Below are 25,241 nucleotides of genomic sequence, written 5' to 3'. Positions count from 1 at the left end.
AAAAATGACCGAAAAGTATTAAAAATAACGTAAACGGTCACCCTGATCCTATCAATTAATTTATTTAAGGAAAAAATTTCCTTTTTCGATATTCTACTATCGGCAAAGACGATATGCAACCTGCCAATTGCTTAACGCGTCTTGAGCAGTTTTTAAAATTTCCGCCACGTGGCGCTATTTTAAAGTTGAAATCTAACGGCGGTCTTTTTGAAAGAGGAACCCCTCACCAGAAATAAAGATATACATACTTCATTCGGGGCTTAAACATAATCATTAATTTTAATATATACCTAAAAAAGTTAAAAAAAGAAATAATATAAATGTCTGCTGTATGAAGATTTAAAGTTGGACGCCCATTTTGACCTTCTGTTGATATACATATTTGGGGGCTTTGTTCGAGGGGTCTATTGTTTTGCTGTTGGTACTCGCATGCCGGCATGTAAATTGTGACATCCTATGTACAGGACTCTGACTCTGCCTCAGTGTGAGTGGACATGCGCCGAATGCAGACTTCCATGCGCGGCTTCCACTTCCACTCCCGTTTCGGGGGCTTCGTGGAATACTTGCAGTGTTTACGCGCCTGGTTCGTTCCTCCGCTCGTAGTAAAATTCTTGCTCTTTCTATTCTGCCGGATATGCTGTCATGGCCGCCGTATCTCCTCCCACTGACCGACCCTGGTCCAAACACCTTCCCTTCCCCCTTCGTGTGGCGGCTGCCATTTCTGTTGTTCCTGCCCTATAATCGAGTTTCGTTTCTTACTCTTCAGCCATCAGCCTGGGCTTTGACCGGCCAGGTCTTGGCGCACTCCGAATTAAAATGCTACGCTGCTATCCATTTCTTTAAAATTAGTTTTTGCTAGACGTCTAAGTATTTTTTGTGGCTGTCGAAGTGGCTTCTTATTTGTGGGGAGACAGACCTTTAAAGTCAACATTCAGTTGAATCATTGGCAAAAAGATGACTTTGTTGGCTTTTGCGGGTAACTTTGCTGCCACGAATTTATAAAATATACACAGGACATCAGCAAACAGGAACTAAAAGGATTATTTTGTGGCTGCAAGAGCAAAAACAGTAGACCGCAAATGCAACTGTTTAAAGTTGTGGCAACCACACACACACACACGCAGAGGCAGTCTCTGTTCGTGTGTGAAGTCATTTGCATTGCATGTTTTCCCGAAATTCCCTTCTCATGTTTTTGTAGCTTCTGCGGTTTGCGGCATGGCATGACAAAGTGCGAAACGGACATTAAAATGCAAATAAAAAGCATTTTTTATGCGTTGCTTCTTCCTGATCATTTGAATTTAACCGTCATTTGGTGGCGCCATCTGACGCAATGCACACGAACTCGCTTACATTTAAAAATACCAAATAGTCTTTACTCACTGCTGCTCGGGTTTAATTCATAATTATTTAAACATTAACTTATTTAATTCATTTCAGAAATGATTCAACAACCGCGGATAATCAATCCGAGCAGGACCAGCATAGCGACATTTTGAGCGCTGCATAAAAATACCAGCGGCGCACGATACATAAAATACCGACCACGAAAGATACCACGACGCGCGCCTTCCTATTGGAATTCTGAATTCAGTCTGACTCGACTTTCGGACTTGATTTTTTCCTTGCCCTGACGCGCGTGAATGCTTTTTCCGTTTCATTTTCCTCCACAAACATTTGGCGCTGAAAAATCTATCGCAAAAAGGATGCACCAAACCGAATTTTCAACAATAAACCCACTCCGCCCCTAAACCGGATACGAAATAAACCAACTTTTTTAATAATAATAATTACTTCCATTTACAATCCGTGTGAAAAGCAACAAATAAAAGTGCGCGAGCCGAAAAACCGAATTAATTGAAATGGGCCTAGCCCAAAATAAAACTTTTCGTTTCTTTTTTAAATAGTTTATTTAACAATACCCAAACAAAAAATAGTTTACTCAAAGTAAATTGTGTGTACAAGCCCAACTACAATAATTATAACTGTGAATTGTGCAATAATCTCGCTAAAATTTCTATAAGAAATTTCTAAGTGAGAGCAACTATAAAAATATGTATTAAAATTCAGAATTAATAAATGTTATGCAACTTAGATTTATAAAGTAATGTAAAAGAAAGAAACGAAATCTCTGCAACAAAATCGCAGTGGAACGTAAATACATATGTATGTACATATATACAATGTATACACGCATACACACTCAGCCAGGCCACACCAATGCCATGGCATCCTATGTACATAGCGGAGCCTGAGACCGACAGACCCCTCGAAAGAATAAGAGAACATTTTGCCGCCAAGTTTTTAGCGACATTTAGCGACAGCACACCACAAGAAGAAAAACCCACCAACCGAAGAGAAAAGAACCGAAACGAAACGAAATCAGAGCCAGAACCAGAGCACAGCACAGCATTCCAAGCTGATTTTAAATGCGAACCAACCATCAGCCACCCACCTGAAAGTCGCGGGCATCATTAGCGCCCCCATCCGTAGCACCTATCCCGCACAGGAACACGGACACGGACACGCACACGCACGCAAGCGCAGGTCTTGGAGCTAACAAAACTATTTTCGCTTTGATTTGGCTTTTGTTTTATTTGCGCATCGAAAATGTGGAGGAGGAGAGCGACCAAGCTGTTCGTGGAAACGACAACACCATCACCAACAGCATCACCATCAGCATCAGCATGGAGGAATACGCGTCGTCAGGGACAAACAGGAGAACCGACAACAGCAACAGCAACAGCAACAATGAGGCGAACAAGGACATCAACTGCACAAGGATTAACCATCACATGGTCCCAGTTTGCCGTTGTTGCTGCTTTTGCAATGATGCTCAACTGCCTCGTCGTCTGTCAAGGTGAGTCTGTGGTCGAAGGTGTCAATGTGTGTATACGTATGTGTCCCATACATAGCCGATGTCCTTGAGCGTGGGGGACACTTTTACTTTTCCTTGACTTGCCACACAAGAATGCTTGACCATTATGAATACCAATATTATCTTGTGGTTTGTTTTTCATCTCTTGCCAGACACCTCAGCTCAATAAATAGCCCCAGCCCCAGCCCAGACTGCATTTGGCCTTAAGCAATTATCGATACCAAAAAAAAAAACCCCTCAATTTCAAGCCCCAGACCCTCTACTGAGATTTTTCAAAACCAATTGAGGCTTGGACAAGTGCGAACTCAATAAAACTGTTGGAAGTATCGCGAATGATGATGCCTTTTGGCTATGGTGTGCTTATAATGATTTCCTTTACAAACCAAAACAATACAAATTTGATGTGTCATTTTTATGGCGCAACCCAACTCATATAGATATTAAACCATACACATTAAACCCTCAATGAGTATCTACAAAAACTATTAGCACCTCTCACGAAACTCTGTAATTTAATTACAGAATAGAATGTAAAATTCTATCAACTCGTGGAGAAGATCTTAATGATTATAGCCACAATTATACACCCAACAAAGATGAGCATTTAAAGTGAAGTTTCTCCAACAGGAAGCTCTCACTCTAGACATCTTCATCTGTCATATTTGCCTTTCCCACACTCGTATCACAACTCGACTCTAACGATCCTAACGATCTTTAAACACTTCCAAGTCTGATTCGTGTATGAGAATCGTTCATACATCTGTTCAAGCCACTTCCATTTGGTCTTAAGATTTCGTGCCTTTCGATATGTATAAATTATGCAAATTGGGGAACTCTAAGTCTAAGCATTCCCATTCTTTGGCTATGACTGCCTAATTGCCATAATTAGGCGGGCCAGCCAGAGCCGGGCCCAGTGACGCAACGTTGAGGTTCATTGAACCAAAAGCCAACTCCGAGCTGGTCACGCAATTGGTCAGCGGTCAGATACATAATAGAGATTTGAATTGCCACAATGGAGACCTGCTGGGAATGAGGGAAGGTGTTGGCCAAGCCACAACTGGAGCGTAAAAAGAAAAGAATTGCCTGGGAAGCGCTTTTGATGACCAACAAAAACGCGAAATTCGCTGGGCTTTTACCACTCCTCAAGATGGTTCGGTTCGCAGTGCTGTGCACGTCTTTATCTATCTGAATAATGGGGCAACACTTAATAGGCCGCCCCCCTCTCATTCGATTCATTTTGTTCGGTGAGAGTACGGGTGTGCTTGACATTTGCTTATAAATTCTGGAAACTGGAAACTGCCAACCAGCCTGCGACCAGGAAATTCTTATTTATTGCCAAAAATTACTCTGCGCATTATGCAGAACATCGCGATAAGACATTAGAGAGGCCAATGAACCGCAAACGAACTAAATCATTCATATCTCGCCCGCCAAATGCGGCCAAAAAAAAAGGCACCTAGAGCTGGAGGGAATGGTGTAACTCGGAAACCGGTTACCAGTCCGGACAGTCTGGTGGGCCCCGGCCTTTGTGTACTTCCCCTGTACAGTGTGTTCCCACACAGTCGTCTTGGCCCAAAAGTAACACATCAAGAGACGCCCGCCGACGACTGCTAGTGGAGCAAACAGAAGTGAGTCGGCAGCAATCTTGTCTCCGTCGCCATCGTCGACCCGACACTTACGTAACACTCACTTACTATGCGGCGAACAAAAGCGAGCCCCAGCTTTAGCCTCAAAATGGTATGAAATGCACTGCAGCCCAGTGGAACGTGCAACCACTTGGCTCCGATGCCACAGCCACAGCCACAGCCGGGCAAAAATGAAAGTGTGTCGGGCCCAAAAAGAGTGCGTGCCTTGACTTCTTACGCATGCGATTCCAGTTCTCGATGGTGTGGTCGAAACCAGTTTACCAACTAATTGATGTTATTGGGTCTGTCTGGGCTGCAGCTGGCCTGCAAGGCTTAGTGGCTTGGGGAAGACAATGACAGTAGTTGTATCTGTCTGTAAATATCTATCCGCCAATGCTGCATATTTTGTAGATGCCTTCAAAAAGTGATCAAAGGGTACACAAGTGTAATACCTGACATTTTTTTATGCTGGGGCTCAGCTCTCGACGACATTTGTGGACCAAAAATAGCCCGCAGCTTTGCCTGCATCCCACGCGGAAAGATCCGAGTTAGTGGATGCGAGGCCACTAGAAGTACCAGCCAATTAAGCGCCGCTTGCGAGCCCTGTTATCCAACCGTTTCCCTTCCAGTTGGAGCACGGTTCCAGTTCATTGAAATTCGATTGTCTGCGGCGGTGGGCGGTGGGCGGTGATCGGTGGGGCTGTAGTGGGCCAAGAGCCATTAGGGCAAAAAATGTCAAAACTGATTTGGTTGTGAAATGCAGCTTACATCATTTCCTGTCCACTCTTTGCTGTCATTGCGTATTGAACATCAGATGTTGTTGTGCCAATGGAAATGGAGTTGTGGGGGAGAGTGCAGTTTTTAACAAGCTTATCGCATGTTTGCAGTCAACAGAAAACAAACTTTTTTTCCAGCTCTGTGTTCTGGCGTATCCATGGCTATGTAATCTTGGTCACACCAGCAACCAGCAAACATCCAGCCAGCCACTCACCCATTCCCATCCAAATCCCAATCCCTCCCCCCCCCTCCGGCCACATCCACAAGGCTATCCATGGCCAATTCTCTGGCTCTCAGTTGGGGGCTCTCGGGTTTCACGTGTGTGTGTGTGTGGGTGTGGAGTAGTTCTAATGCCTTGCAGATTGTCGAGCAATTTGCAGCGATTAAATTAGCTCAAGCGTGCCGCGCAGGAAGATTTCCCATTGCCATTCCCCCCCTCTTCCCACACACACACAAAATGATGATTCTCTCCCAGCCCCTGTTGCTGTTCCTCCTCCCCCTGCTTCTGCTGCTGCTAAAGTATTAAATGTATACAAAATACTCCAAGAGCTGGAGTTTGAGTCCGGAGTCCAGAGTTGGAGGCTGTGGTTGCATATGAACCACCACCAAGCAAAGTCTGAAAGAGAGACAGAATGAGATACACAGCAGGGGAGTGAAAGAGAGACCGCACAATGTCTGTGTGGGTTTATGTTGGGTGCAAATGTGCCACGCCTCCAGCCCACCTCTCCCCATCCTTCGCGGCCAAATAATTCTCTCTGATGTTGGCGCGCAAAATGTTCTAATCTCTACGCTGGATTTACACACTGCTTCTCGGTCCACCCACTTCATCACCCCCCACCCACTCTGATGCACTCGCGACTAAGCCGCCCCCAACCCCTTCTTCGTCGTTCCTTCGCTCAACGCCCCCCCCCCCCCCCCCCCCCCCCCCCCCCCGCAACAACCACATTGAAACTTTGTGTACATATTTGAGTTTCATTTCGTTTGTGGCTAGGTTTCGGCTAACATGAAGTCATAAAATTGAAATAAATATAAATGCGAGTTGTGCCGATGATTTCCAGCTGAGCGGCCACGCCTACGCCCCGTCCAAGACCGGGGGAGGCGACGACACAGCACAGCGTGTCGCTTACAAATCTCCCAAGAGTGCCGGGCTTACCGTCGAGCAGATAATGCCTTGGAGGATTTGAATGTCCTTCCTTCGTGTTTCGTGCTGTAACAAAATAGAAGGGATGCGATGCTCTCCGGCCAAAGGTTTACGTATTCCATTCGGTTGTGGAACCTTAGGGGTACCATTTTTGTGTTGCATACTTTAGGTGCAGACAGATTTCCGGACACTATAATTCCCAACCGGTTCTAGCCGCAGGGGCAAGGAAAGCCTGCTGTCGAGCGGAGAAAAGCATACTTACCTGGCGTAGAGGTTAACCGTGATCACCAAGGCGTGTTCCTCCGGAGTGAGACTTGGCCATTGCACTGCGGCTGAGTTGACCTCTGCGATTATTCCTAATGTGAATAACTCGTGCGTGTAATTTTTGGTAGCCGGGAATGGCGTTCGCGCCGTCCCGACATAAATAATAAATATGAGTACCATGGGAATACTATCTATAAGCTGATTCAGTGTGGGCCGATGGCTTATCCGTCCTCCAGAATGCTGTTGAAAGACTTCATATGTATCATGACATCATGAATCTGTTTAAAAGATTCGCTTGCTGTGGATTAATGCAGCGATCTAGGGGGACAGCAACCGGAAAACTAAGTATAAGGGGGGATATTTCTCCGCGCAACGATTTCAGCAGAAGCTGTTATGCGCAAAAGAAGAATCGGTGGCACACTTCCATATAAGGAGCTCCTGTTCGAGTATCACCGACACCTCTGAGACGGCTGTAATATCTTGAAGTGGCAGCATATCCATATCACGACTCTTGCCATGGCATCACAGCTAACTGACCGAAATCGGGATAAGTGTCTTAGCCTAACGTAATCTACACGTACTTAAATATTCTAAATATATGTATATATATTTAAAAGTTACTTCAAGCAAGTCGTTGATATTTTGAAATTTTATAGCACATCTGTCGCCCCATATTTTTAAAATTGTTCAAGCCCTAAATTCACATTTTACTGGAAATAAGGCGCCTAGTTCTGTAAGAAAGTATGTCAGTACAAGGTGTAAGAGATCTCTTAGTCTGTTAAAGTCGCTTAATTCATTGCACATGGCGTTGCGAGTGCGAAGAGAGCTAAAGAGAGAGAGAGTTTCAAACCAATGTGCGGCTCAACCTTCATTATTACCGTCTGCAAATCTTTGTATTCCCAACTAGTTCTAGACCTACATTTAAGGATACCCCTGAGGATAGCCACCTATATTCTGTAAATTTACACATTTGATGAGATCATATGTATGTAGACGAGACAAATATGGGTCGAACACTAAAGAAGAATAATGAATTCGTACTATATAACAATTCGATGGAGTACTCTTTTCTACTAAGTACAGCTAAATATTTACCAGCGTTATATCAAATACATATGTATGTGTGTGGATTATTTTCTTTTTGTCTTCCTGTTCTAGATTCAGATAAAAAAATTTAAAATTTAAATTACCATAAACGAAAATTTGGATGGGATATGTTTCAAACATCTTATTATAATCGGAACTCGAAGTGTATAGGGGTATATTAGAAATGTGGAGAAAGTGGATGAGTGCAAAGCGACACCAAAAAGTATATAAGCCATTCGATTCAACCGGGTACTATGCCATCTGCATTTCGTTCTTCATTCTGATCTTCAAGTGGACCAAATGCTTAAAGCTACGAATAAATGCTACATGCCGCGTCTCATAATTATCTATTCTCGATCAGCATAAATAGCCATATCTGTCTGCCTGTCCGTCTTGTTTGACGCCTAGTTTTTAGAGACTATTAAGGCTAGAGCCACCAAAGTTTGTAACCAGACTCCTGTGATATCACACTGTTACAAGTGTATTTCGGCCTCATCAAAAAACGCAGAAACATAGGTAAGGACCATATCTACTAGATTGCCGAATTTGGATCAGATGGGATTATTACGGCTAACCCTTCCAAGCGCTTACTCACTCCCTCTCTCTCTGTCTCTCCTACACACTCCTAAGAATACAGAATAACAGACACACTTCGTGTCCGTCAGTCCCAGTTAAAAGATCTTCAAACTTAAAAAAAATTATATATGGTCAGTGCAGGCTAATTTCCCTGCGACCATTCAATAAACCATTCAGTGTAATGTAGAGCCGCGGCCTTTGCCGCTAATATTCTATTCTACTCCCAGTCCAAGCAAACTATTCTGGTCATACGAACTCTTGCTCCTTTTTCTCAATGCCGATTGTGGAGAGTTTTCTCTCCATTCAATGCTTATAATTCCCAACTGGCTCTGGTCAGGACTTCAAGGACACCCCTGACCATGGCAGAGGAAAGCATACTTACCTGGCGTAGAGGTTAACCGTGATCACCAAGGCGTGTTCCTCCGGAGTGAGACTTGGCCATTGCACTGCGGCTGAGTTGACCTCTGCGATTATTCCTAATGTGAATAACTCGTGCGTGTAATTTTTGGTAGCCGGGAATGGCGTTCGCGCCGTCCCGACATAAATAATACATCATAGATTTTATGGCTCTTATAGTACACGGTTCACTCATGTAACCAAAAACCGATCTCTAAAGAAATCACATAAAGTGGAGAAGTTATGACTGCTCGGGTGTGAGATCAGAGATCTATAACCCATTAAAAAATACGACAACAAAACACTTAACCTTAAACACCCGCAGTAAAAATGTATCCTTTGCGTGGGTCTAACGATAATGATATAATACGAAATGTATCTTATGCCTCACATATAATGTTAGGTTCTGATTTTAAGAACTTAATTTAGTTCGAATTTACAACTCAACTAGCAAATGTCTAGACTTTTCTCTTAAGGTCTAGATAGATTTTATGCTAGGCGTGACTTTATGGTGAATGGTATCTTAAAGAGCGCATTGGGTTAGAGCTATAAAATCGATATATAGTTTTCATTGTATACCAGATATTTGCAACGCATAAAAGCAGAATATTCTTCGTTTTTCTGTATGGAAACTAGACTCTCAGTTTTGAAGATTTCAGTTCGAGACTCTAGTTTTTGCTGCTGGAACCACCACACGATTTTGTCAATATGATAATGAGGACACACTCGTAGAAACAAACGATCGATCACAGAACAGCTTTTGACAAAAGATATTTGAAGCGAACGTCGAAAACATCTTAAACTCGAAATGGAGCTGGAAAAGATATTTTTGATAGCTTGCGATTTGATAAATGACTCTTATCAAAATGGAAACCGAAGGTAATTGGAACAAATGTCTGTATGCCAAGAGAAGAGGTTTCTAGTTTCATTCTTCATCGATCATTCGGGAGAGGTACTCTACATCAGACACAATGTGGTCTGCCAGCCCCCCCATTTTCCATTTCCTATTCCTCATTCCATTCATTAGCAGCCCTTGTTCGGTTTGGGTTCGTTTGGTATCCTGGTCCAGCCTCCTTTTTCGCGCTTTCCTATTTATTTATCATCATTTATTAAACGCTTTCACTTCCCTGCCAAGTCTTGGGGCCCACCGTTGCCAAGAAAGGAGTCCTTCGTCCGGGCCGAGCTCGGGAAAAAATTGTCGCTGTCAGATTACGGTGCAATATTGCTTCCAGTTGCCATATCCTGCCGCCTTTCCGACCCACTGCGAAAGACGTTGGTTGGGGGTAGCCGGAGCACAGGAGAGGACTCCACTCCCCCTTTTTTTTTTTGGCTTTGACACAAGCAACAATTTACTCGGTTTCAGGTTAAAGTCATATCGTTAGCATTAACGCTTTTTGATTTTTATTGAGTCAGCTAAATTTTATTCGATTTGCCATCCCCCCTCACACACACACACACGCTCTTTCGCAAAGACAAATACAGATGCAGAAAGAATACTCGTACCAGGAGCATCCCCTGTCAGAAGGGTAGAGGACAACATTCCTGGGGAGGAATATTTGCCAGCTTTAATGAGGTTGGGCGGCCAACCAATGAACCCGCCGGCAAGGGGCGACCTGCTTTCCGTTCCGCTCCTTTCCGCTCCTTTCCGCTCCTTTGCCCTGTTCTCGGGGAGAGTCTATCTCGGAAGTAAATGAAAATTTGATTTGGAATTTCGTGTGTCCTGGTCGTGCGTGCGTAGCAGAGCCGAACCTCCCCCAACGAGGATACGAATGATGATGATGTTAAGGCTGACGAGGATGCTGATGACGACGTCAAAGTCGAAGATGGGCATGTGATAAAATAAATTACGGCCAGATTAGTGCGAATTTAATTATCATTTGTTCCTTTGATGTCGCCGCGCAGAGTAAATAAACGAAGTAAATATGAAGATTATACGAACAGTCTCGTCCTTGTTCGACGGCAGTTATAACATCATTACCGAGCAATCCCTATACCTATCCCTCGATCCAGTTAATTGCGGAAGGTATGCGAGGCTACCTGAATTTTCCCAGCCCTAGCAGCGCCTACTCCCATACAATTCCCAACTGGTTCTGGTCAGGACTTCAAGGACACCCCTGACCATGGCAGAGGAAAGCATACTTACCTGGCGTAGAGGTTAACCGTGATCACCAAGGCGTGTTCCTCCGGAGTGAGACTTGGCCATTGCACTGCGGCTGAGTTGACCCCTGCGATTATTCCTAATGTGAATAACTCGTGCGTGTAATTTTTGGTAGCCGGGAATGGCGTTCGCGCCGTCCCGACATATGCGAATACATTTCAAGATCATCCTTATTGCCTGCTTCGCAAAGCAAAGCAAATATTTGATGTAAACTCCGAGAGTCAATCATTTGTCTGTCTGTCCATCCATCACCAGGGCGGCGACCATCTGTCGTGGAAGGAGTACAAAATCAGATCCAGAATCAAATGCTGCACTGGTTGCCCCCTCGTCCTGGCCTCCAGCCGGTTACGCACTTGTCGTGATAGCCAGGAGTAGAGCAACCCTTTCTGTAGGCAGAATGCAGATTTGGGCAAAGCCTAAGAGGGGGTTGGAAGCGGGGACCGACCGAGTGTCATCCCCTGCTAAGTACCCCTGGCAACCCGTTAATTTATAGGGCTTATGTGTCTGGCCCTTTCTCGGAAGATCTGCCTGCACTTAAATGCGATTAGTAGATTGAAAGCGTTTATTGTTTTCTGTACCCGAATGGCACATCGACTGGTTGTCTGGGTGATTCTCCTTGAGCTCCAGCTCCCTGGCCAAATGCCGGGGAAATTCATTTGGGAATGACTGAAAATGTCACGCAATGTGGGTCGTGTTTCCATCTGCAGAGCGGCTCTCGGTGTGTCCGTTTCGTTTGCCAATCAATTTTCCTTTGCTGGCCTGGCAACAAGTCAAAAGAAAAACCCCACGCTCGCCTGGCAACGTCACTGCGTGGCGCTGCCTCCTTCCTTTTTATCGGCTGTGAAAAATCTTATCACTTTCAATGACGAAATATCTGGGAGAGTCAGTTGTAGGCGAAGACGGCCCAGACAGAACCACTCAGCCAGCCAGAAAGATAGACATGGCCATTGACTATTATTTGCTGGCTTGCCATACCCCACCACCCCCCAGCACGCACTCCACCACGCTTCCAGGGTAGCAGAGCTGAGCAGCTACCAAACATTATTAACAACAACCATCAGCGGTCGTGTGCCGGCAGCCTGGGGCCGGCTCACTTCATTGTCGATAGATGGATGGGATGGTATGGGATGGTTGTATCTTCTGCCTGGACCTGCTGCTCTGGGGAGGGGAGGTTGTGGATGTGGATGTGGATGTGGATGTCAACGTGCTCGTCATCACTTTGTATAAATATCCTCGAGCACGTATATTTCATGGGGGCCACGTGCTCTTTATTTGAGCGGCGGTCCAAAGACTTTGGAGATTAATGCACGCATTAGTTGATTTAATTCATATTACGGGTACGGTTTCTGTTGTCCTGGCTACCGTCAGCAATTGAGACATTCTGGGGAATACCCTGGCAACGGAGCCACCCTCGGTTTGAGCTGACGGCATCAGGATTTAATATCGAATCATTTGCTGGAACATGCACAAACTGAGATTGTAGCGAAAGGATTTGCCAGAGCCAGTTCCAGGATAGGTAGAGGATGCCTGCCCCATGCCCCATGCCCCTGACACCTATCGGGGCACCTCCTCCATTGACTGCTGGCTTCTGTTTAAGCATTTGGCATACATTTGCATTGTTTAGCCCCGGGCAGAGTTCGCTGCTCTGCAGAGCTTAGCATTGAATTTCAATATATTTCATGGTTTTCAATCAATTTCAAACCGAAATCCCACTGGGTATGGTATGGCACCAATTTCCCCGGGGACTTGTCAAGAGGATTGCAAACAGAGTTGACTGACGAATGACTACCACCAGAGCCAGAGAGCCATCTGAAGCAGGAGCAGAAGCGGCATGAACATCGACAGTTCCACCGGAGGTGGGTGAAACTTTTTGTATGGCAAAGCTCTCTGCTCTGCTCTGCTATCCTTTGCTCTGCTCTGGCCAAGGATTAATTTGTACACAGCATCCATCCAGCGACTGCTGCTTCTGCTGCTTCTCCCTTTGTTCGTGTCCAGCAAAAATGTCTTGAGTCTTGCGGATTATGAATCCGTAGCAACTGAAACTGCACTGCACGGAAATACGACTCTCGCTCTGCTCTGAAAGCTTGTTTAAATTAAATTTCACTACAACTAACCAAAAACCTTTCCTTCTCTCTCGTCTCCCATCGACAGCTGCCAGACGAGCACCGCCGGAGCCCTACTACGGCCGCTACATCGGGGACTTTACCAACTTTGCGCATGGCATCAAGGTGGGTACAGCCACGACTATACTATACCCGATTACACGATGAAGATTATATTGTGATACTTTTGCTATAGGGTCACATCTATGCCGTGGATGAGTCAACGATGTTCGTCAAGTCGTTCGCCTACGACGGCACCGGACCGGACGCCTTCTTCTGGGTGGGCAAGACGCCGCGCCCCAGCCCCGATGGCTACATCATACCCTATCCGGAGGAGTACACGGGCGTGTGAGTACAGCCACATTTCGGCCACATTTCTATGGTGATGGTCAGGACCGTGCCAGACCGTGCTATGGATGCTGCTATGTGGATGCTGATGTCCTGGCTACTCAAGCGCAGCAGACCATTTCCTACTCCGAGTGTCTGGGTGTACGTGTGTGCCACGTATCCTTGCTGACTTTACGTTACGCACGGCTGACAATGAAACCACTTTCAAAAATTAAAAAACATTTTTCATCTCGCCTGCCAGTTGTGCCCGTAACCGTACCCGTGCCCGTGCCCGTATCCGTTGCTCCTTCTCCGAGATCCATTGTCGCTCTTGTGGCTGTGGAGGTGGATGTTGTTGGCGTCGCTTCGTTGCCTCCTAATGTGAAAAACTCATTTATTTCTTTACGTTAGATTTGCGGTCATATGTGGAGGCAGCACTCCCAGTCACAGTCACAGCCACAGCCGCAACAGCAAACAATAAAAGCCGCAAGACAGCGGCAAAAAGTGGGGGAAAGATAGCTAAGCTGGCAGGGCTCGTGCTCCTCTCTTGCCACTATTTACTTTGAGTCGCCACAAGGTTAAGTCGCTCAACTATTTACCTTGCCTCCCCTGCCGCCTCCGCCTCCTGCCTTCTGCCTTCTGCCTTCTGCCACTTGAGCACACTAAGCCGCTCTTGGCCTCCGCCTCAGTCTTATCCTCAGGCCTCGGTCTCGGGCTGATCCTGGCGCATCCACGCACACAATTTGACGTCATTTGCCAGCTGCTTAGCCATTGAGCATTGCATATTTCATTATCACGAACAATGCAGCCCCAAACTAAGCCCACTCTCAAGCCCAAGCCCAAGGCAAAAGTAGAGTGGCCTGCCCCACTCGTCATTGACATTTTCTCAGGTGCGCCCACAGAAAACATGCCTCAGGTGAATGATGATTTGCGTGGCCAAAAGTGAAGGTTGCCAGAGTTAAAGGCCTTTGGAAGCCCACTAAACTAATGGTTAACCCATGTGGATTGCTTTGCTCAAATCTTAAATGCCAATCGAACTGAAAGCAAATTGTTTTCTGATCCTTGGCTTTGGTTTTCCTAGAAAACTTTCACCAAAGGCTGTAAGCTCTTAATCGTTATAAAATATGCCATACCTTTCGACGTGTTTTCCATAGAAATATTCCGCTTAAAAAAACAGTACATATCGTGCCGGGAATATTATACCCACTGCGCAGGCTCTTTGCCAACCAAAAAAATATTTCTATATGTATATCTAAGAGTGTTTACGCGTTGGATTTTCCCCCATGCCATTCGCAAAAAAAGCTGCTCAGCGCGGTTTCCCGCTCGAGGAAGAATGAATCCTTTGCTTTTGATGATGTTTGATGATGTGTATATGGCAGGCTAACACCAAAGCAAAGCAAACCAAACCGAATCCAGTACGCCGGATCCAGACCCCAGACCCCAGACCCCAGATACAGGCTCTGGGGCACGCGTATCGCAGCCCGGGCGCCGAAACATTCATATTGTAATCGACTTTAATGCGTTTCATTGTTGATGCCACGTGCCGGGCTTTATTAGTTCAATGTACAACGATGGCATCGCCTCCATTTCCACCTCGTGCCCCCCCCTCCCCGCACATCACAAAGAGCAACATTGTGTGTGTGTGTGTGTATGGGGCTGGGGGCTGGGCTGAAAGTAGAAGCCCGGAACGCCGCAGCGATTGCACGCTTTTACGCTTTCAGACACATTACCCATGCCATCACATGCCTCCCCTCTTCGCAGTGCGAGGAGTACATTACCGGCTGCACCTTCTGGCTGACATTGGCTGGCAGGAGTGGGGAGTGGGGCATGATGATGATTGCTGTATTATGTGGCGCTGTATTTCCAACAAATTGTGCCCGTTTATTATGTCTAATGATTCTGATAGACGCGTTCGCGATCACTCTTTGGGGGATGCCGCCAAGCGATAATTGATAGATGCAACTAATTGGCAGCCAGTCCCCGAGGCCACGGCACCCTTTCCCACCTGCCGACGGCGGGAGGAGGGAATGGCAAGTGACAGGCGCCTCAGATGGCTTCTTGCTAAGCTTCTCGGGCATGCCAATCAACTTTAATTATCCCAACTGTTTTTGGCGGGCTTGCTCGTGCTCCGTTGAAGGGCTGCCAATCCGGGTCCGGGTGCGGGTCCGGGTCCTGCTGCAGCTCCTTTGTTGCTCACTTCTTTTTGTGTTCACGCTCGCTTTGCCGCCTGGGGGAAGGGAAGGGGGCAAGTGGCAAGTGGGGAATGTGTCACAATGGATGCATCGAGCATAAGTAATTAAATTAGAATTTTTTGAGAAGCATAAAAGCGACGCCGTGCTGATTAACGCCCGTTGGCATGACAATGGGGGAGGATGACGCTACCGCTGCCGCTGCCGCTGCCGCTGCCACCCCGGCCCCGTGGCTGTTGTTCATTTGCATCTCCGTTGCACGGGGCACCCCTTTGCCCCACATCCCTCCACCTTCGTGCTTGCCTTTTCGCTTAATGCTGATTTATGCAGATTTCATTAAAATTTTCTGCATGCAAAGTAGCAAAATGAAGTTTTAGTTTTGTCCCCTCATTGTTCTACCCCCTTTCCCCTGCCCCCGCCCCCGCCCCCGCCCCTACCCCTTGATACTATCTCTGCATTGTATTAATCAACACTGACAACGCAGCCGCAACATGAAAAACTGTTTTTGGCTGTCGACTTGCCTCCGATTCTGCCCAGCGGATGATGTGGCAAATGGCTTTAACTCGATTAAGCAACGAAAAGTTGGTGCCAAACCATACCCCAAACCATGCCCATACCTCCATCGGGCAGTCCACAATCCCGGCCTACGCTCCGCGCCCCCGCCCCCGCCTGTCAGCCATCAAGTAGTTTCGCCTGTTGCTGTCACTTCGTCCGCGCGCTCGAAAGTAGGCAACGCTTTTCGCACCTCGGAAGCGGAAGGCATATTGGGATTGTGGAAATCGGGCTGCAGAGAGAGATGGGGATATAAATGTATTTAGGGAACTGAAGCTGGGATATCTACAAAGGTTCTATGCAAAAGGTTAAAAATGGTTTATATTTGGACGTTGATTTGCCATAACTCCACCATCATGTGGCCTCAGAGAAAGGTATGCTGGTATTAGTAATTTAAGAAGAGGAAGGGCATTACTAGTATATATCAAGGAAGGAATAATACGATGTACAACAGGGAAAACACAACGGTAGGTACTATATATAGTAGCAAGGCATTAAGGAATTAAGGAATTCAATTAGTATCTACAGCACCATCGATATACTCGTTGGGAGGAAGATAGGGAAGAGAAGGCCCATAAGATAGAGCACTTGGTAATAGGCGATCTTGAGAGACGGTGCAAAAGAGCTGCTCATAAAGAGATCATCACCGGGCTTGTGTTTTTGTATAGAGTTGAATGAACATATCGAAATTTGTAGCCCATAATCCACTGTTTAAACGGCCCACAATATGTAGTTTCTAAAAGATTGTGTTTAAAATCAATCCAAGCATTTTTCGACCATTAACTAAGGATGGAAGAGCAATCTATTAGGGTAAGATGTTAGCCTCTAAACGCCTATTATCGACACATATTAGTACGGAAGATTTTACTTCTGAGAAGTGTTTATAGAGCTTCCCTACCAATGTCGATCTGCAGCATTCCAAGACCAATAGTCTGGCATAAAATCTTTCCATCACTGAGTATTACTTATCAGAAAAACGTACTTTAGCGGTAGATATTCCACATGTACATACTCTTTATTTATACTTTACATATCAGAGTGCTCTTCACAGCGAAAAAAAGAAGAAAAAAACCATTTCCTAATTGTTGTTTGCCGCTTGGATGATTAATGCCCCCCCCCCCCAACCAACCAAAAAGTGCCCCCACAGAATTCCACCCACGCTGCACTTTATTACAAATTTAATTGAGTAGTCGTTGCCGGGACTGGGATGGGGTCTGGGACTCATCTGCCCGTGGTCTGTCGCCGACACGAGCGACAGTCGAGGGCGTTCGTCACGGAAACATGAAATATTCATAATAATTTTTGAATATTTTCGGTGGTTGTTTCCCACCGGCCTTTGTGTTGATGAGGTCTGCGGTGTGGGGGTTGGGGATGGGGATTGGGATGGAGCTGGGTGACGGGATGATTGGATGGTTGAGTTGTCTGCTGAGTTGGCGCGTTTTATTGTCCGCAAAATGCTGGCAATTGTTGTGCGTTTTGTTTACCAGGCGAATGCAGAGCAGAGCAGAGCGAGAGTCGGAAGGATTAGGAGTACGGAATCGAGCAACAAGTTGGAAAAGTTTCCCTAGCACGAAAATATTGAAATACCGATTCGAAGGGGGGGCGGTAGGGCTTAGGGAGTGTGGCACAAACACACACACACACACTCACACACACAAAGGAATAGGGAATGTTAAGCCCTCGACGTTGGAGGGACAGAATACTGGCAAAGCCGCCTTCCTTCCTTTTTTAATTGTGAATTTCAACTAATTGGGTGAAAGTGCACAGAGGCTTCTCTCTCTATTGGCAGGCGTCATGAGAGCAAACAGAATAAAATCGATGGATCGTCTAATGGTACACAGGATGGGTGGTTGGGTGGATGGGTGGTTGGGTGGATGGGTAGCTGTGTGTGCGGTCTAAGTGCATCAATAAATGTCGAAATGTTGCACAGACGAAGTCCCGTCTCCATCGACAAAGGGCGGACAAGCAATTCAAATAAAGCAACAAAACATATTTGCCGTACGGAAACAGTAATGGAAGCAGGCATCGAAGGCAAACAGAATTCGAAGAAAACTGCTGCTCCTTCGATACACTGGAGACACGAAAGCACACGGACACAGAGAGAGAGACAGATGGGGGATGGTATCTCTGTGTATCTTGCAGATACATTTGATGGTCTGTTGACATAGAACCATTCAATTTGTTTTGGCTCATTAGAGGACTGCAACTGTTGCTGGAATCTGGAATCTGGACAGGGATACGGACATGGAGACTCCGAGATCGTGTCGGCCTCTCTGACCCGCTGTCAACGTCATTTCAAGGGTGTTGGCTAAGTGCTTAGCCGTGTCTAATGCGGATAGCGTGGCCTGTCCTGACATTCATTAGACAGCGACCTTTTCCTGACTGACTAACCGACTGACACTTGTCCCAGTTGTTAATCGATCCCCTCAGAGCACCCTCGAGAATCTCTCTCTCTCGCATGGATGGCTGTGCACTTGCTGATGGATTTCCACCCATGACGGTCCCTGGGGAATTGGCATACTTAGACTTCAAGTTGATTATTTATACTCCCGACCCATTGCTTCTCTGCCATTCGGCTCGAATGTATCTGTGACTCCATGTGAATGTAACCCACAATCAACTTTTGTTAATGATAATTTCCTCCAAGTATGCCAAGGCATCATCAGACATTCCCACAGATGCATGCCCGGAGATGATAGATGCCCAAAAAAACACGTCGCTAATTGGCCAACGCTTTAAGCACAAAGCAAAAACTTGTTAGCGGCAGCTATTCCCAAGGGGAGGAGGAGCGGCGTACGAGACGTGTGCAATGCCTCGCATCGTTGCATTAGCCATAAATCTTCATCAGAGTGAGCTTCATAAATAATGCGAATAGTTTTTCGTTCGTGGTTCATAGTTGGTTTTGCTATTTTCAAAACTAGAATTTTAATCCAGCAAAATCCTGGTGGCAAGGACTCTTGTACCTCTAGTGTTCTAGTATTTGTGGGATTCTTCTTCCGAAAGATTTCGACGTTTACATCTTCTTTTTCCCATGGCTTTTCAAAAATTCCGCGAAGCAGAAAGGGAAATGTAAAATTGAGGAATGTTTGCGGTGGGGGGGGGGGGGGCATTCCAACCCCAGCCCCTAATTGGCTGCGGATGCTGTCCCTAATGAACTGTTGCATTCTCCGACTGGCTGCGTTTTAATCCCATCCCAAAGGCGTGCCCCCTGGCAGGACACTTTGTGGTCGGGTGGTTTTGGCATGGTTAATTTCCATTTTGTCCCTTCAGTTTCAGAGTAAATTTTCAATAAACTATGCATTCTATGGGCGGTATCTGCAAACAGAGAGGCAGACAGATACTGACTGTGGCCCCTACAATATTTAATCTTTCCTCTTTTTTGTTTTTTTTTTGCTTTTCCACCCACAGAGATCCACCCATTCTGCAGGCCCACAATAAAACGGACATCATACTGCGCTTACCCATGGGCAAAAGGATTAAGGACATTCGCTGGCTGTCGGTGTGGTGCAGACGCTTCACAGTGAGTCCTCCCTCTATCTATTAAATTGGGTTTTTTTTTTTTTTTGCTGTAAGACGGCACGCGCCGTCCCCTTAGATTTATGTGTGTATTTAGCCGGGCTCTGGCCCTTTTCTTTTTTTGTAATTACATTTTTGTAATTTAACTGCAGCAGCACAAAGATTTGAGCATTATGCCTTGCCACTCCATCGATTCGGTCTTAATAATCTTCCTAATGGAGAGCCATTCACTTTGCTGATGGGTTTGCTCACACAAGCATTTGCCACTTGCCTCCACATCCAGCCTTCAATTTGCTGCAGAATTTTTGTCTTTTCTCCATTGTTTTCTGTTCTTTTTTTTTTTGGCCGGCCATTGTGCAGCTTTTAATATGGGTCAGGCCGAACGGGCAAGTGGAAACTTTGCTTTCATTAGAGTTTTAGATTTTAATTACTCTACTGCATATGCAAATCTATTGGCCAAGAGAGCACCTCCCCCCCACCCCACCCACTGCAAATGATGTTTGCCTTGGCAACTCCTCCACGCCACGCCACGGATTTCATTTGCTGTACTTTGCCAAACGGACCAAAAGGATATACAAAACTGCATTCTCCCCAAAAAGATTGTGTAAATTGTTAGCAAAACTCTTTGACTCGATGCTGGGGGGAGAGGTGGGGCTCTTTTTGGGGCTGGAGTTGGGGCTGCTGCACGGGCGAATAAAAGATGGCGGCCGTAGTAAAATAAATTACAGCAGACATTTTTGATTAACTCAAGTGGTTGCACATAAATACAGACACACTCTCTCCCACACACTAATACACACGGGCTATGTGTGTATACGCTCGTATGGAATACAGGGTGCCCATTTGGTGTGTCTGTTCCGCTCTCTTTCTCTCTCTGCGGTGTGCCTGTGTGCCTGTGCGCCTGTGTGTGTGTGTGTGTGCTACGCTTCCTTCCATTGACTGACAGCCAAAAAACTTCTTGGGGGCTGGCACCCACACAGAGGCATCCACATTGGGGTTAGTTTGTGTGTGTGTGTGTGTGTGTGTGTGTGGAGGCGAGTTTTGTTTGTGGAGTTTTGAGCGCGCATGCCCGGTTTTTTATTTTGTTTGTGTGTAGTGGTTCAGGGCCCCCCCCCCCCACCCTGCAGTGGGGCTTAGGACAAGGGCTAAGGGGCTGTGCGGCGAAAAGCCCCACACAGATGCATACATTAACATATATTATGTACAAATGTTTTGGGTATACAACAACAAAATGTTTGTTTGCTTACTTAGCGCCATGTCGAATGTAGATCAAACGTAATGTATATGTAATGAAGATGTAAAGTAGAAGCGAAAGGAAAAAAATGCATAAAAAAAAAGGATTCTAATGCATCTTTGTGTGTGGCCATGCCACGCCTTGAATGGGAAAGGGAAACCTGCTGGCTGGAAGATAAAAGATAAAGAGTATTTGTACTTTAAAGAACCTTAAAAGTGCAAGAAAAACCTATAAAAACTATTCCTTAAACTTCCTGGCATATTTTTTCATAGGTGGACTTTGGTGAGGTATTCATTCCACCTGGTCTTGACATACCCAAGCCGCGGGTACTGCCCGAATTCAAGCGTTTGGCCCACGGCCTGCGGTCCAGCAACATCAGCGTACTAGATGCCAAGACCTTCTACATGTAAGCCGTCACTCACTTTCCTTTCCCCAAACTCAGTTTCTATAAACACTTTTCGCCTCGCCCTTCCAGACCGAATCTGCACTATGATGGCGCCGGACCCGATGCCTACTTCTGGGTGGGCAACGGCAGCGAACCCAACATCATGGGCATAAAGGTCAGTGACCCTTTGAAGCTCTCGAGTAGGAGATTTGGCTAATAATTCCTTATTGCAGGTGCCAAACGAGGTGGGATCTTTGGAACCGCTGCGTGGCTACCAGGGCGAGGATATCGAGATTCAGTTGCCGGTCAACCTGACCGTCTACGACATCGACTGGCTGGCCGTGTGGTGTGTGGAGTACAGGCACAACTTCGGGCACGTCTACATACCGCGGGACATGGACGTGCCGCCAGCCCTGGGCCAGACAAAGATCACGGTAAGTGAGGGATCGAGTGAAAGTTCACGTACCTACTCGCGTAGATAGTTGTGGAACACAGCCCCGATCCATCTGCTAGCATTTGCTCATTTGCACACAACTCATAATGTATATCTCTTTGACTTATGCTCGCCGCATTAGCCTCCATGGTGGTATTCACCCGTGAGTACTAGACTTAGCCTCATGCATGCCTGCCCCACACCCCACAGCCGCCCCTCTAACACTCTCCCCCTCTGCCCATTGCAGACCACCACCACCCCCCGGCCAGTGTACAGCAACTGCCGGGAGATCCTGCCCAACAAGCTGCAGGTCAAGTGGGAGCTCCAGGGTGAGTACCTGCAGATAGAGCTCTTCGGGCGCATCACGGAGGATCAGTACATGGCCTTTGGCCTCTCGGGGGCCAATGGGCGTGCCCAGATGTCCCAGTCCGATGTGGTGGTGGCCTTCTACGACACCAATGCCCGTGTGTTCCGGGCAGAGGATTACTTCATCTCCGATCTGTCCCAGTGCGATGGTCAGCGCGGCGCCTGTCCCGATGAGCGGATTGGGGCCCGCAACGATGTGCATGTGTGTAAGTGACCGGAAGTCCTGGATCAGCTGGTCAAGTCTGATACTAATCCGCACCTTTCTAGTGAGCGGGGATCGCAAGAACGGGGTGACTAGCATCCGATACAAGCGTCTGCTGCAGACGAACGAGGTCATCTACGATTCGGCCATTCCCATCGACCGCGAGGTGTCCGTTATCGCTGCCATTGGACCGCTCAATGCCCGCAAGGAGGCCAATGCCCACTCGCACACCGCCAGCGACCACAACCAGGAGGACATTCGCATCAACTTCTCGGCTCGGGTAAGTCCTGAATGCTCCTCAAAGAGTAATGGACCTCAGTTTCGGGCCTTTCCCAGAACGATCATGCCTGCAAGAGTTCGCTGTACGAGGTGAAGGACGAGAGCGGACCCAGGCCATGGCCCACGCGAAAGATCGAAGGTGTCAGGAAGTTCCGTGCCAGCATTGGTCCGACGGGTGGCAAGCGAGGCTATACGGCCATCACGGGTGTGCCCTCGTGGGGCATTGCCTGGTATGTGAACGATCTGCTGATACCTGAGATCACTGTGGAGCGTGGCCTGAACTACGAGTTCATCATCGAAGGCGGCAACGATCCCGCCCAGCCAGCTAGGTGAGTACCCCCTGCTCCACAACGATTTCTCTCCACTAAGCGGTATTTTCTTGCCCCACAGATATCATCCATTCTACATCACAGACTCACCGGAGGGCGGCCTGGGCCAGAAGATGGGTCTGGAGGCCAGGAAACAAAAGGCATACGCCGGTGTGGAGTACGACGAGGATGGCAATGCCATACCAACGAGCGGTGAGTGAAGCAACTCTCCCATAATCTTAGATGCCTAAATGGTATGCTCTTCCTCTTCCAGCTGGGCGCTATTGCGAGTGGGAGCATCAGACCATTGATCGATCAGCTGAGATCGAGACCTTTGAGGAGTACGTCAAAACGCTGGTCTTCAAGTGCGAGGATGGAGAGCCGGGCTATCTCAACTGGACAGTTCCCATGAATGCCCCAGATCAGCTGTACTATCAGGTTAGTCCCACTTAATCGCATGGATAAGATTTCACAATACATAAAGCCGTCCTTCTCCTCTTGCAGTGCTTCACCCACAATAATCTGGGCTGGAAGATCAACGTGGTGGACATGGGTGCATCGGGTGTTTCGGATGGCAGCAGGGGCCTCATGGTCTACGTAATTTCAACAGTCTTTAGTCTGGTTGCGACACGCCTTCTTCTCACGGGCCATGTACTTGCCTGATAGTGCTCTGGCCGTTGCCAGTCAATTGGTATAAATTAGAGTTCAACTTCAAAACGATCGACAGACAAGGTCCCGGGGCCTTTGAGCACATATCCTGGATCACTTTACATATCCCCCCCCACCCTGCCTGCCCCGCTGAGTTATTCCTTCTAACGTATTGCTCTTGACGAATTTATGATTTTACTAACAAGCCCAGGGCCTTGTCTGTCGGGGATCTTGGGCCATTAGGCGACGTTCACAACCAGGCTAATATCATCTGAAAAACATATCTTGATAATAATTCGTAAGATGTAAAACTGTTGAAATTATGTGTGCATGCGTGCGAGTAGAGTGTCCACTGTGCTGCTACGCAAGGAGGATAGAGGAATAGAAAGAGAGAGAGGAAGTGGGAGCCGGATCGGCTCGGTTGAGGGGAACGATCTTTTTGTACATTTACGAGTATGGAATTCTACTTTTTTACATGTATACTTATTAAATTTACTTATACATCTACATCTCTAGCGTCGTAACGGTGTAATTTTTATAAAAACTACAAGTACAGTACGACTACAGAAACTAAATTACGAAGAATCCAAGCCGTTTGCACGGCGGTTCCAAGTAAAGTGTATGCCGACAATAAATACGCATCTACACAATGACAATAAATTGTAATGCAAATATGAAAATGATACAATAAATCAAATCAGATAAACCTTAGCAGGGCCGCAACTGACGCCCATTGGACTTGTACAATAGGATTTATAATATACCATATACTATTTATTAATACATAAGGAATGGCAGAGGCAAATGCAATTTGTATGACAATAAAAAAATCTACAGATATGTGAACTTTCGAGGAAGTCGTTGGGCGGACAATACAATAATTTTACACAATTTGAATGTACTGAGACGAACTAAAGAGCGAAAAACCAATGGGAAAACTATGTTATTTAATGCTACTAACTACTGTGGTGCTTCTTGTAACGATATTAGGATGATCTGACACACACAAACACACACACACAAACACATACACAAATGTAACTTATGTAAATCCCTGCCCTCTCCAGGACAGACCCCCCTTTGGATGGGCGATACAGTTTTTGTTATCAGATGGTTTTCCTGTAACTTTTTTAACTATATTTGCATAATTGGTGTTTTTATATAAGCAAGATATACATACATACAGACACAAATACATAATATATGAGTATATGTTTACAGTAAGCGATGTGTGTTTATAAAGTTAAGGCGGAAAGACCCAACTAAGAAAGTGCGACAATACCCAGAACCCATACGGGGTTCAGACAAATAAACATGCTGGATGCTTTAGAAATATGTGGCATGGCATTAAATGTAATATTATTAACTGAAAATAAGGTACACCTTTTTGATTGTACTTTGGGCCCTCGAGCTCCATACATAAATATAGAAAGATCCCATTTTGAACAGTAATTATAGCGGAAATCGTATATGAACTAACTTTTATTAAAAGTATGAGTGTATTAACAATAATGGACACTAATGTTTGTTAAGTTTCTGTTGTGCTTCTCCTTTTTGGTTTCCCCTCTGAGGGTAATTGGAAAGTCCCATATTTTGAGGGATGGATCGATTTGATATTGAAATTAGCGATGGTTTGGGGCATGGTTTGTAATTTAAATTGATTTTTGTATAGTTAAAGCAGCGAAGCTCACAAGAGTCCAATAAAAGAAGAAGAAATGAAGAGAAATGTGAGCGGTAGCGAAGCAGGAGATAAGCGAATCAAATATGTACTCTATAAATAAATTCATACATTTATATTCAAA

General features: G+C 46.1%; 1 protein-coding gene and 3 non-coding genes across 5 annotated transcripts; all 4 read left to right on the top strand.

Annotated features, from left to right (window-relative positions):
- The first annotated feature begins 1,579 nt into the window (after positions 1–1,579).
- On the top strand, positions 1,580–24,950 carry LOC108155357 (protein Skeletor, isoforms B/C). Of its 2 annotated transcripts, XM_017286120.2 has the most exons (14): positions 1,580–2,857; positions 13,050–13,126; positions 13,197–13,348; positions 19,477–19,588; positions 21,091–21,224; positions 21,294–21,378; positions 21,437–21,637; positions 21,779–21,799; positions 21,884–22,208; positions 22,270–22,484; positions 22,541–22,812; positions 22,874–23,004; positions 23,066–23,229; positions 23,296–24,950. In XM_017286120.2, the coding sequence occupies exons 1-14, from the start codon at positions 2,608–2,610 to the stop codon at positions 23,452–23,454; spliced, it is 2,298 nt and encodes a 765-aa protein (XP_017141609.1). In that variant the 5' UTR covers positions 1,580–2,607; the 3' UTR covers positions 23,455–24,950. The 2 variants fall into 2 exon arrangements, with proteins under 2 accessions (XP_017141609.1, XP_017141610.1); XM_017286121.2 differs by lacking the exon at positions 21,779–21,799 and having other exon boundaries at positions 1,581–2,857.
- Positions 6,673–6,838, top strand: LOC117187585. Its single transcript, XR_004472241.1, has one exon. It is a non-coding gene; the product is annotated as a U1 spliceosomal RNA (small nuclear RNA).
- On the top strand, positions 8,719–8,884 carry LOC117187584. The gene has a single exon (XR_004472240.1). It is a non-coding gene; the product is annotated as a U1 spliceosomal RNA (small nuclear RNA).
- LOC117187588 lies at positions 10,876–11,041 on the top strand. Its single transcript, XR_004472244.1, has one exon. It is a non-coding gene; the product is annotated as a U1 spliceosomal RNA (small nuclear RNA).
- Positions 24,951–25,241: the final 291 nt, after the last annotated feature.

The sequence above is a fragment of the Drosophila miranda genome, chromosome 2, assembly GCF_003369915.1.
Source record: "Drosophila miranda strain MSH22 chromosome 2, D.miranda_PacBio2.1, whole genome shotgun sequence".
NCBI classification, from domain to species: Eukaryota; Metazoa; Arthropoda; class Insecta; order Diptera; family Drosophilidae; genus Drosophila; species Drosophila miranda.
This window is presented reverse-complemented; position numbering and strand designations above follow the sequence as displayed.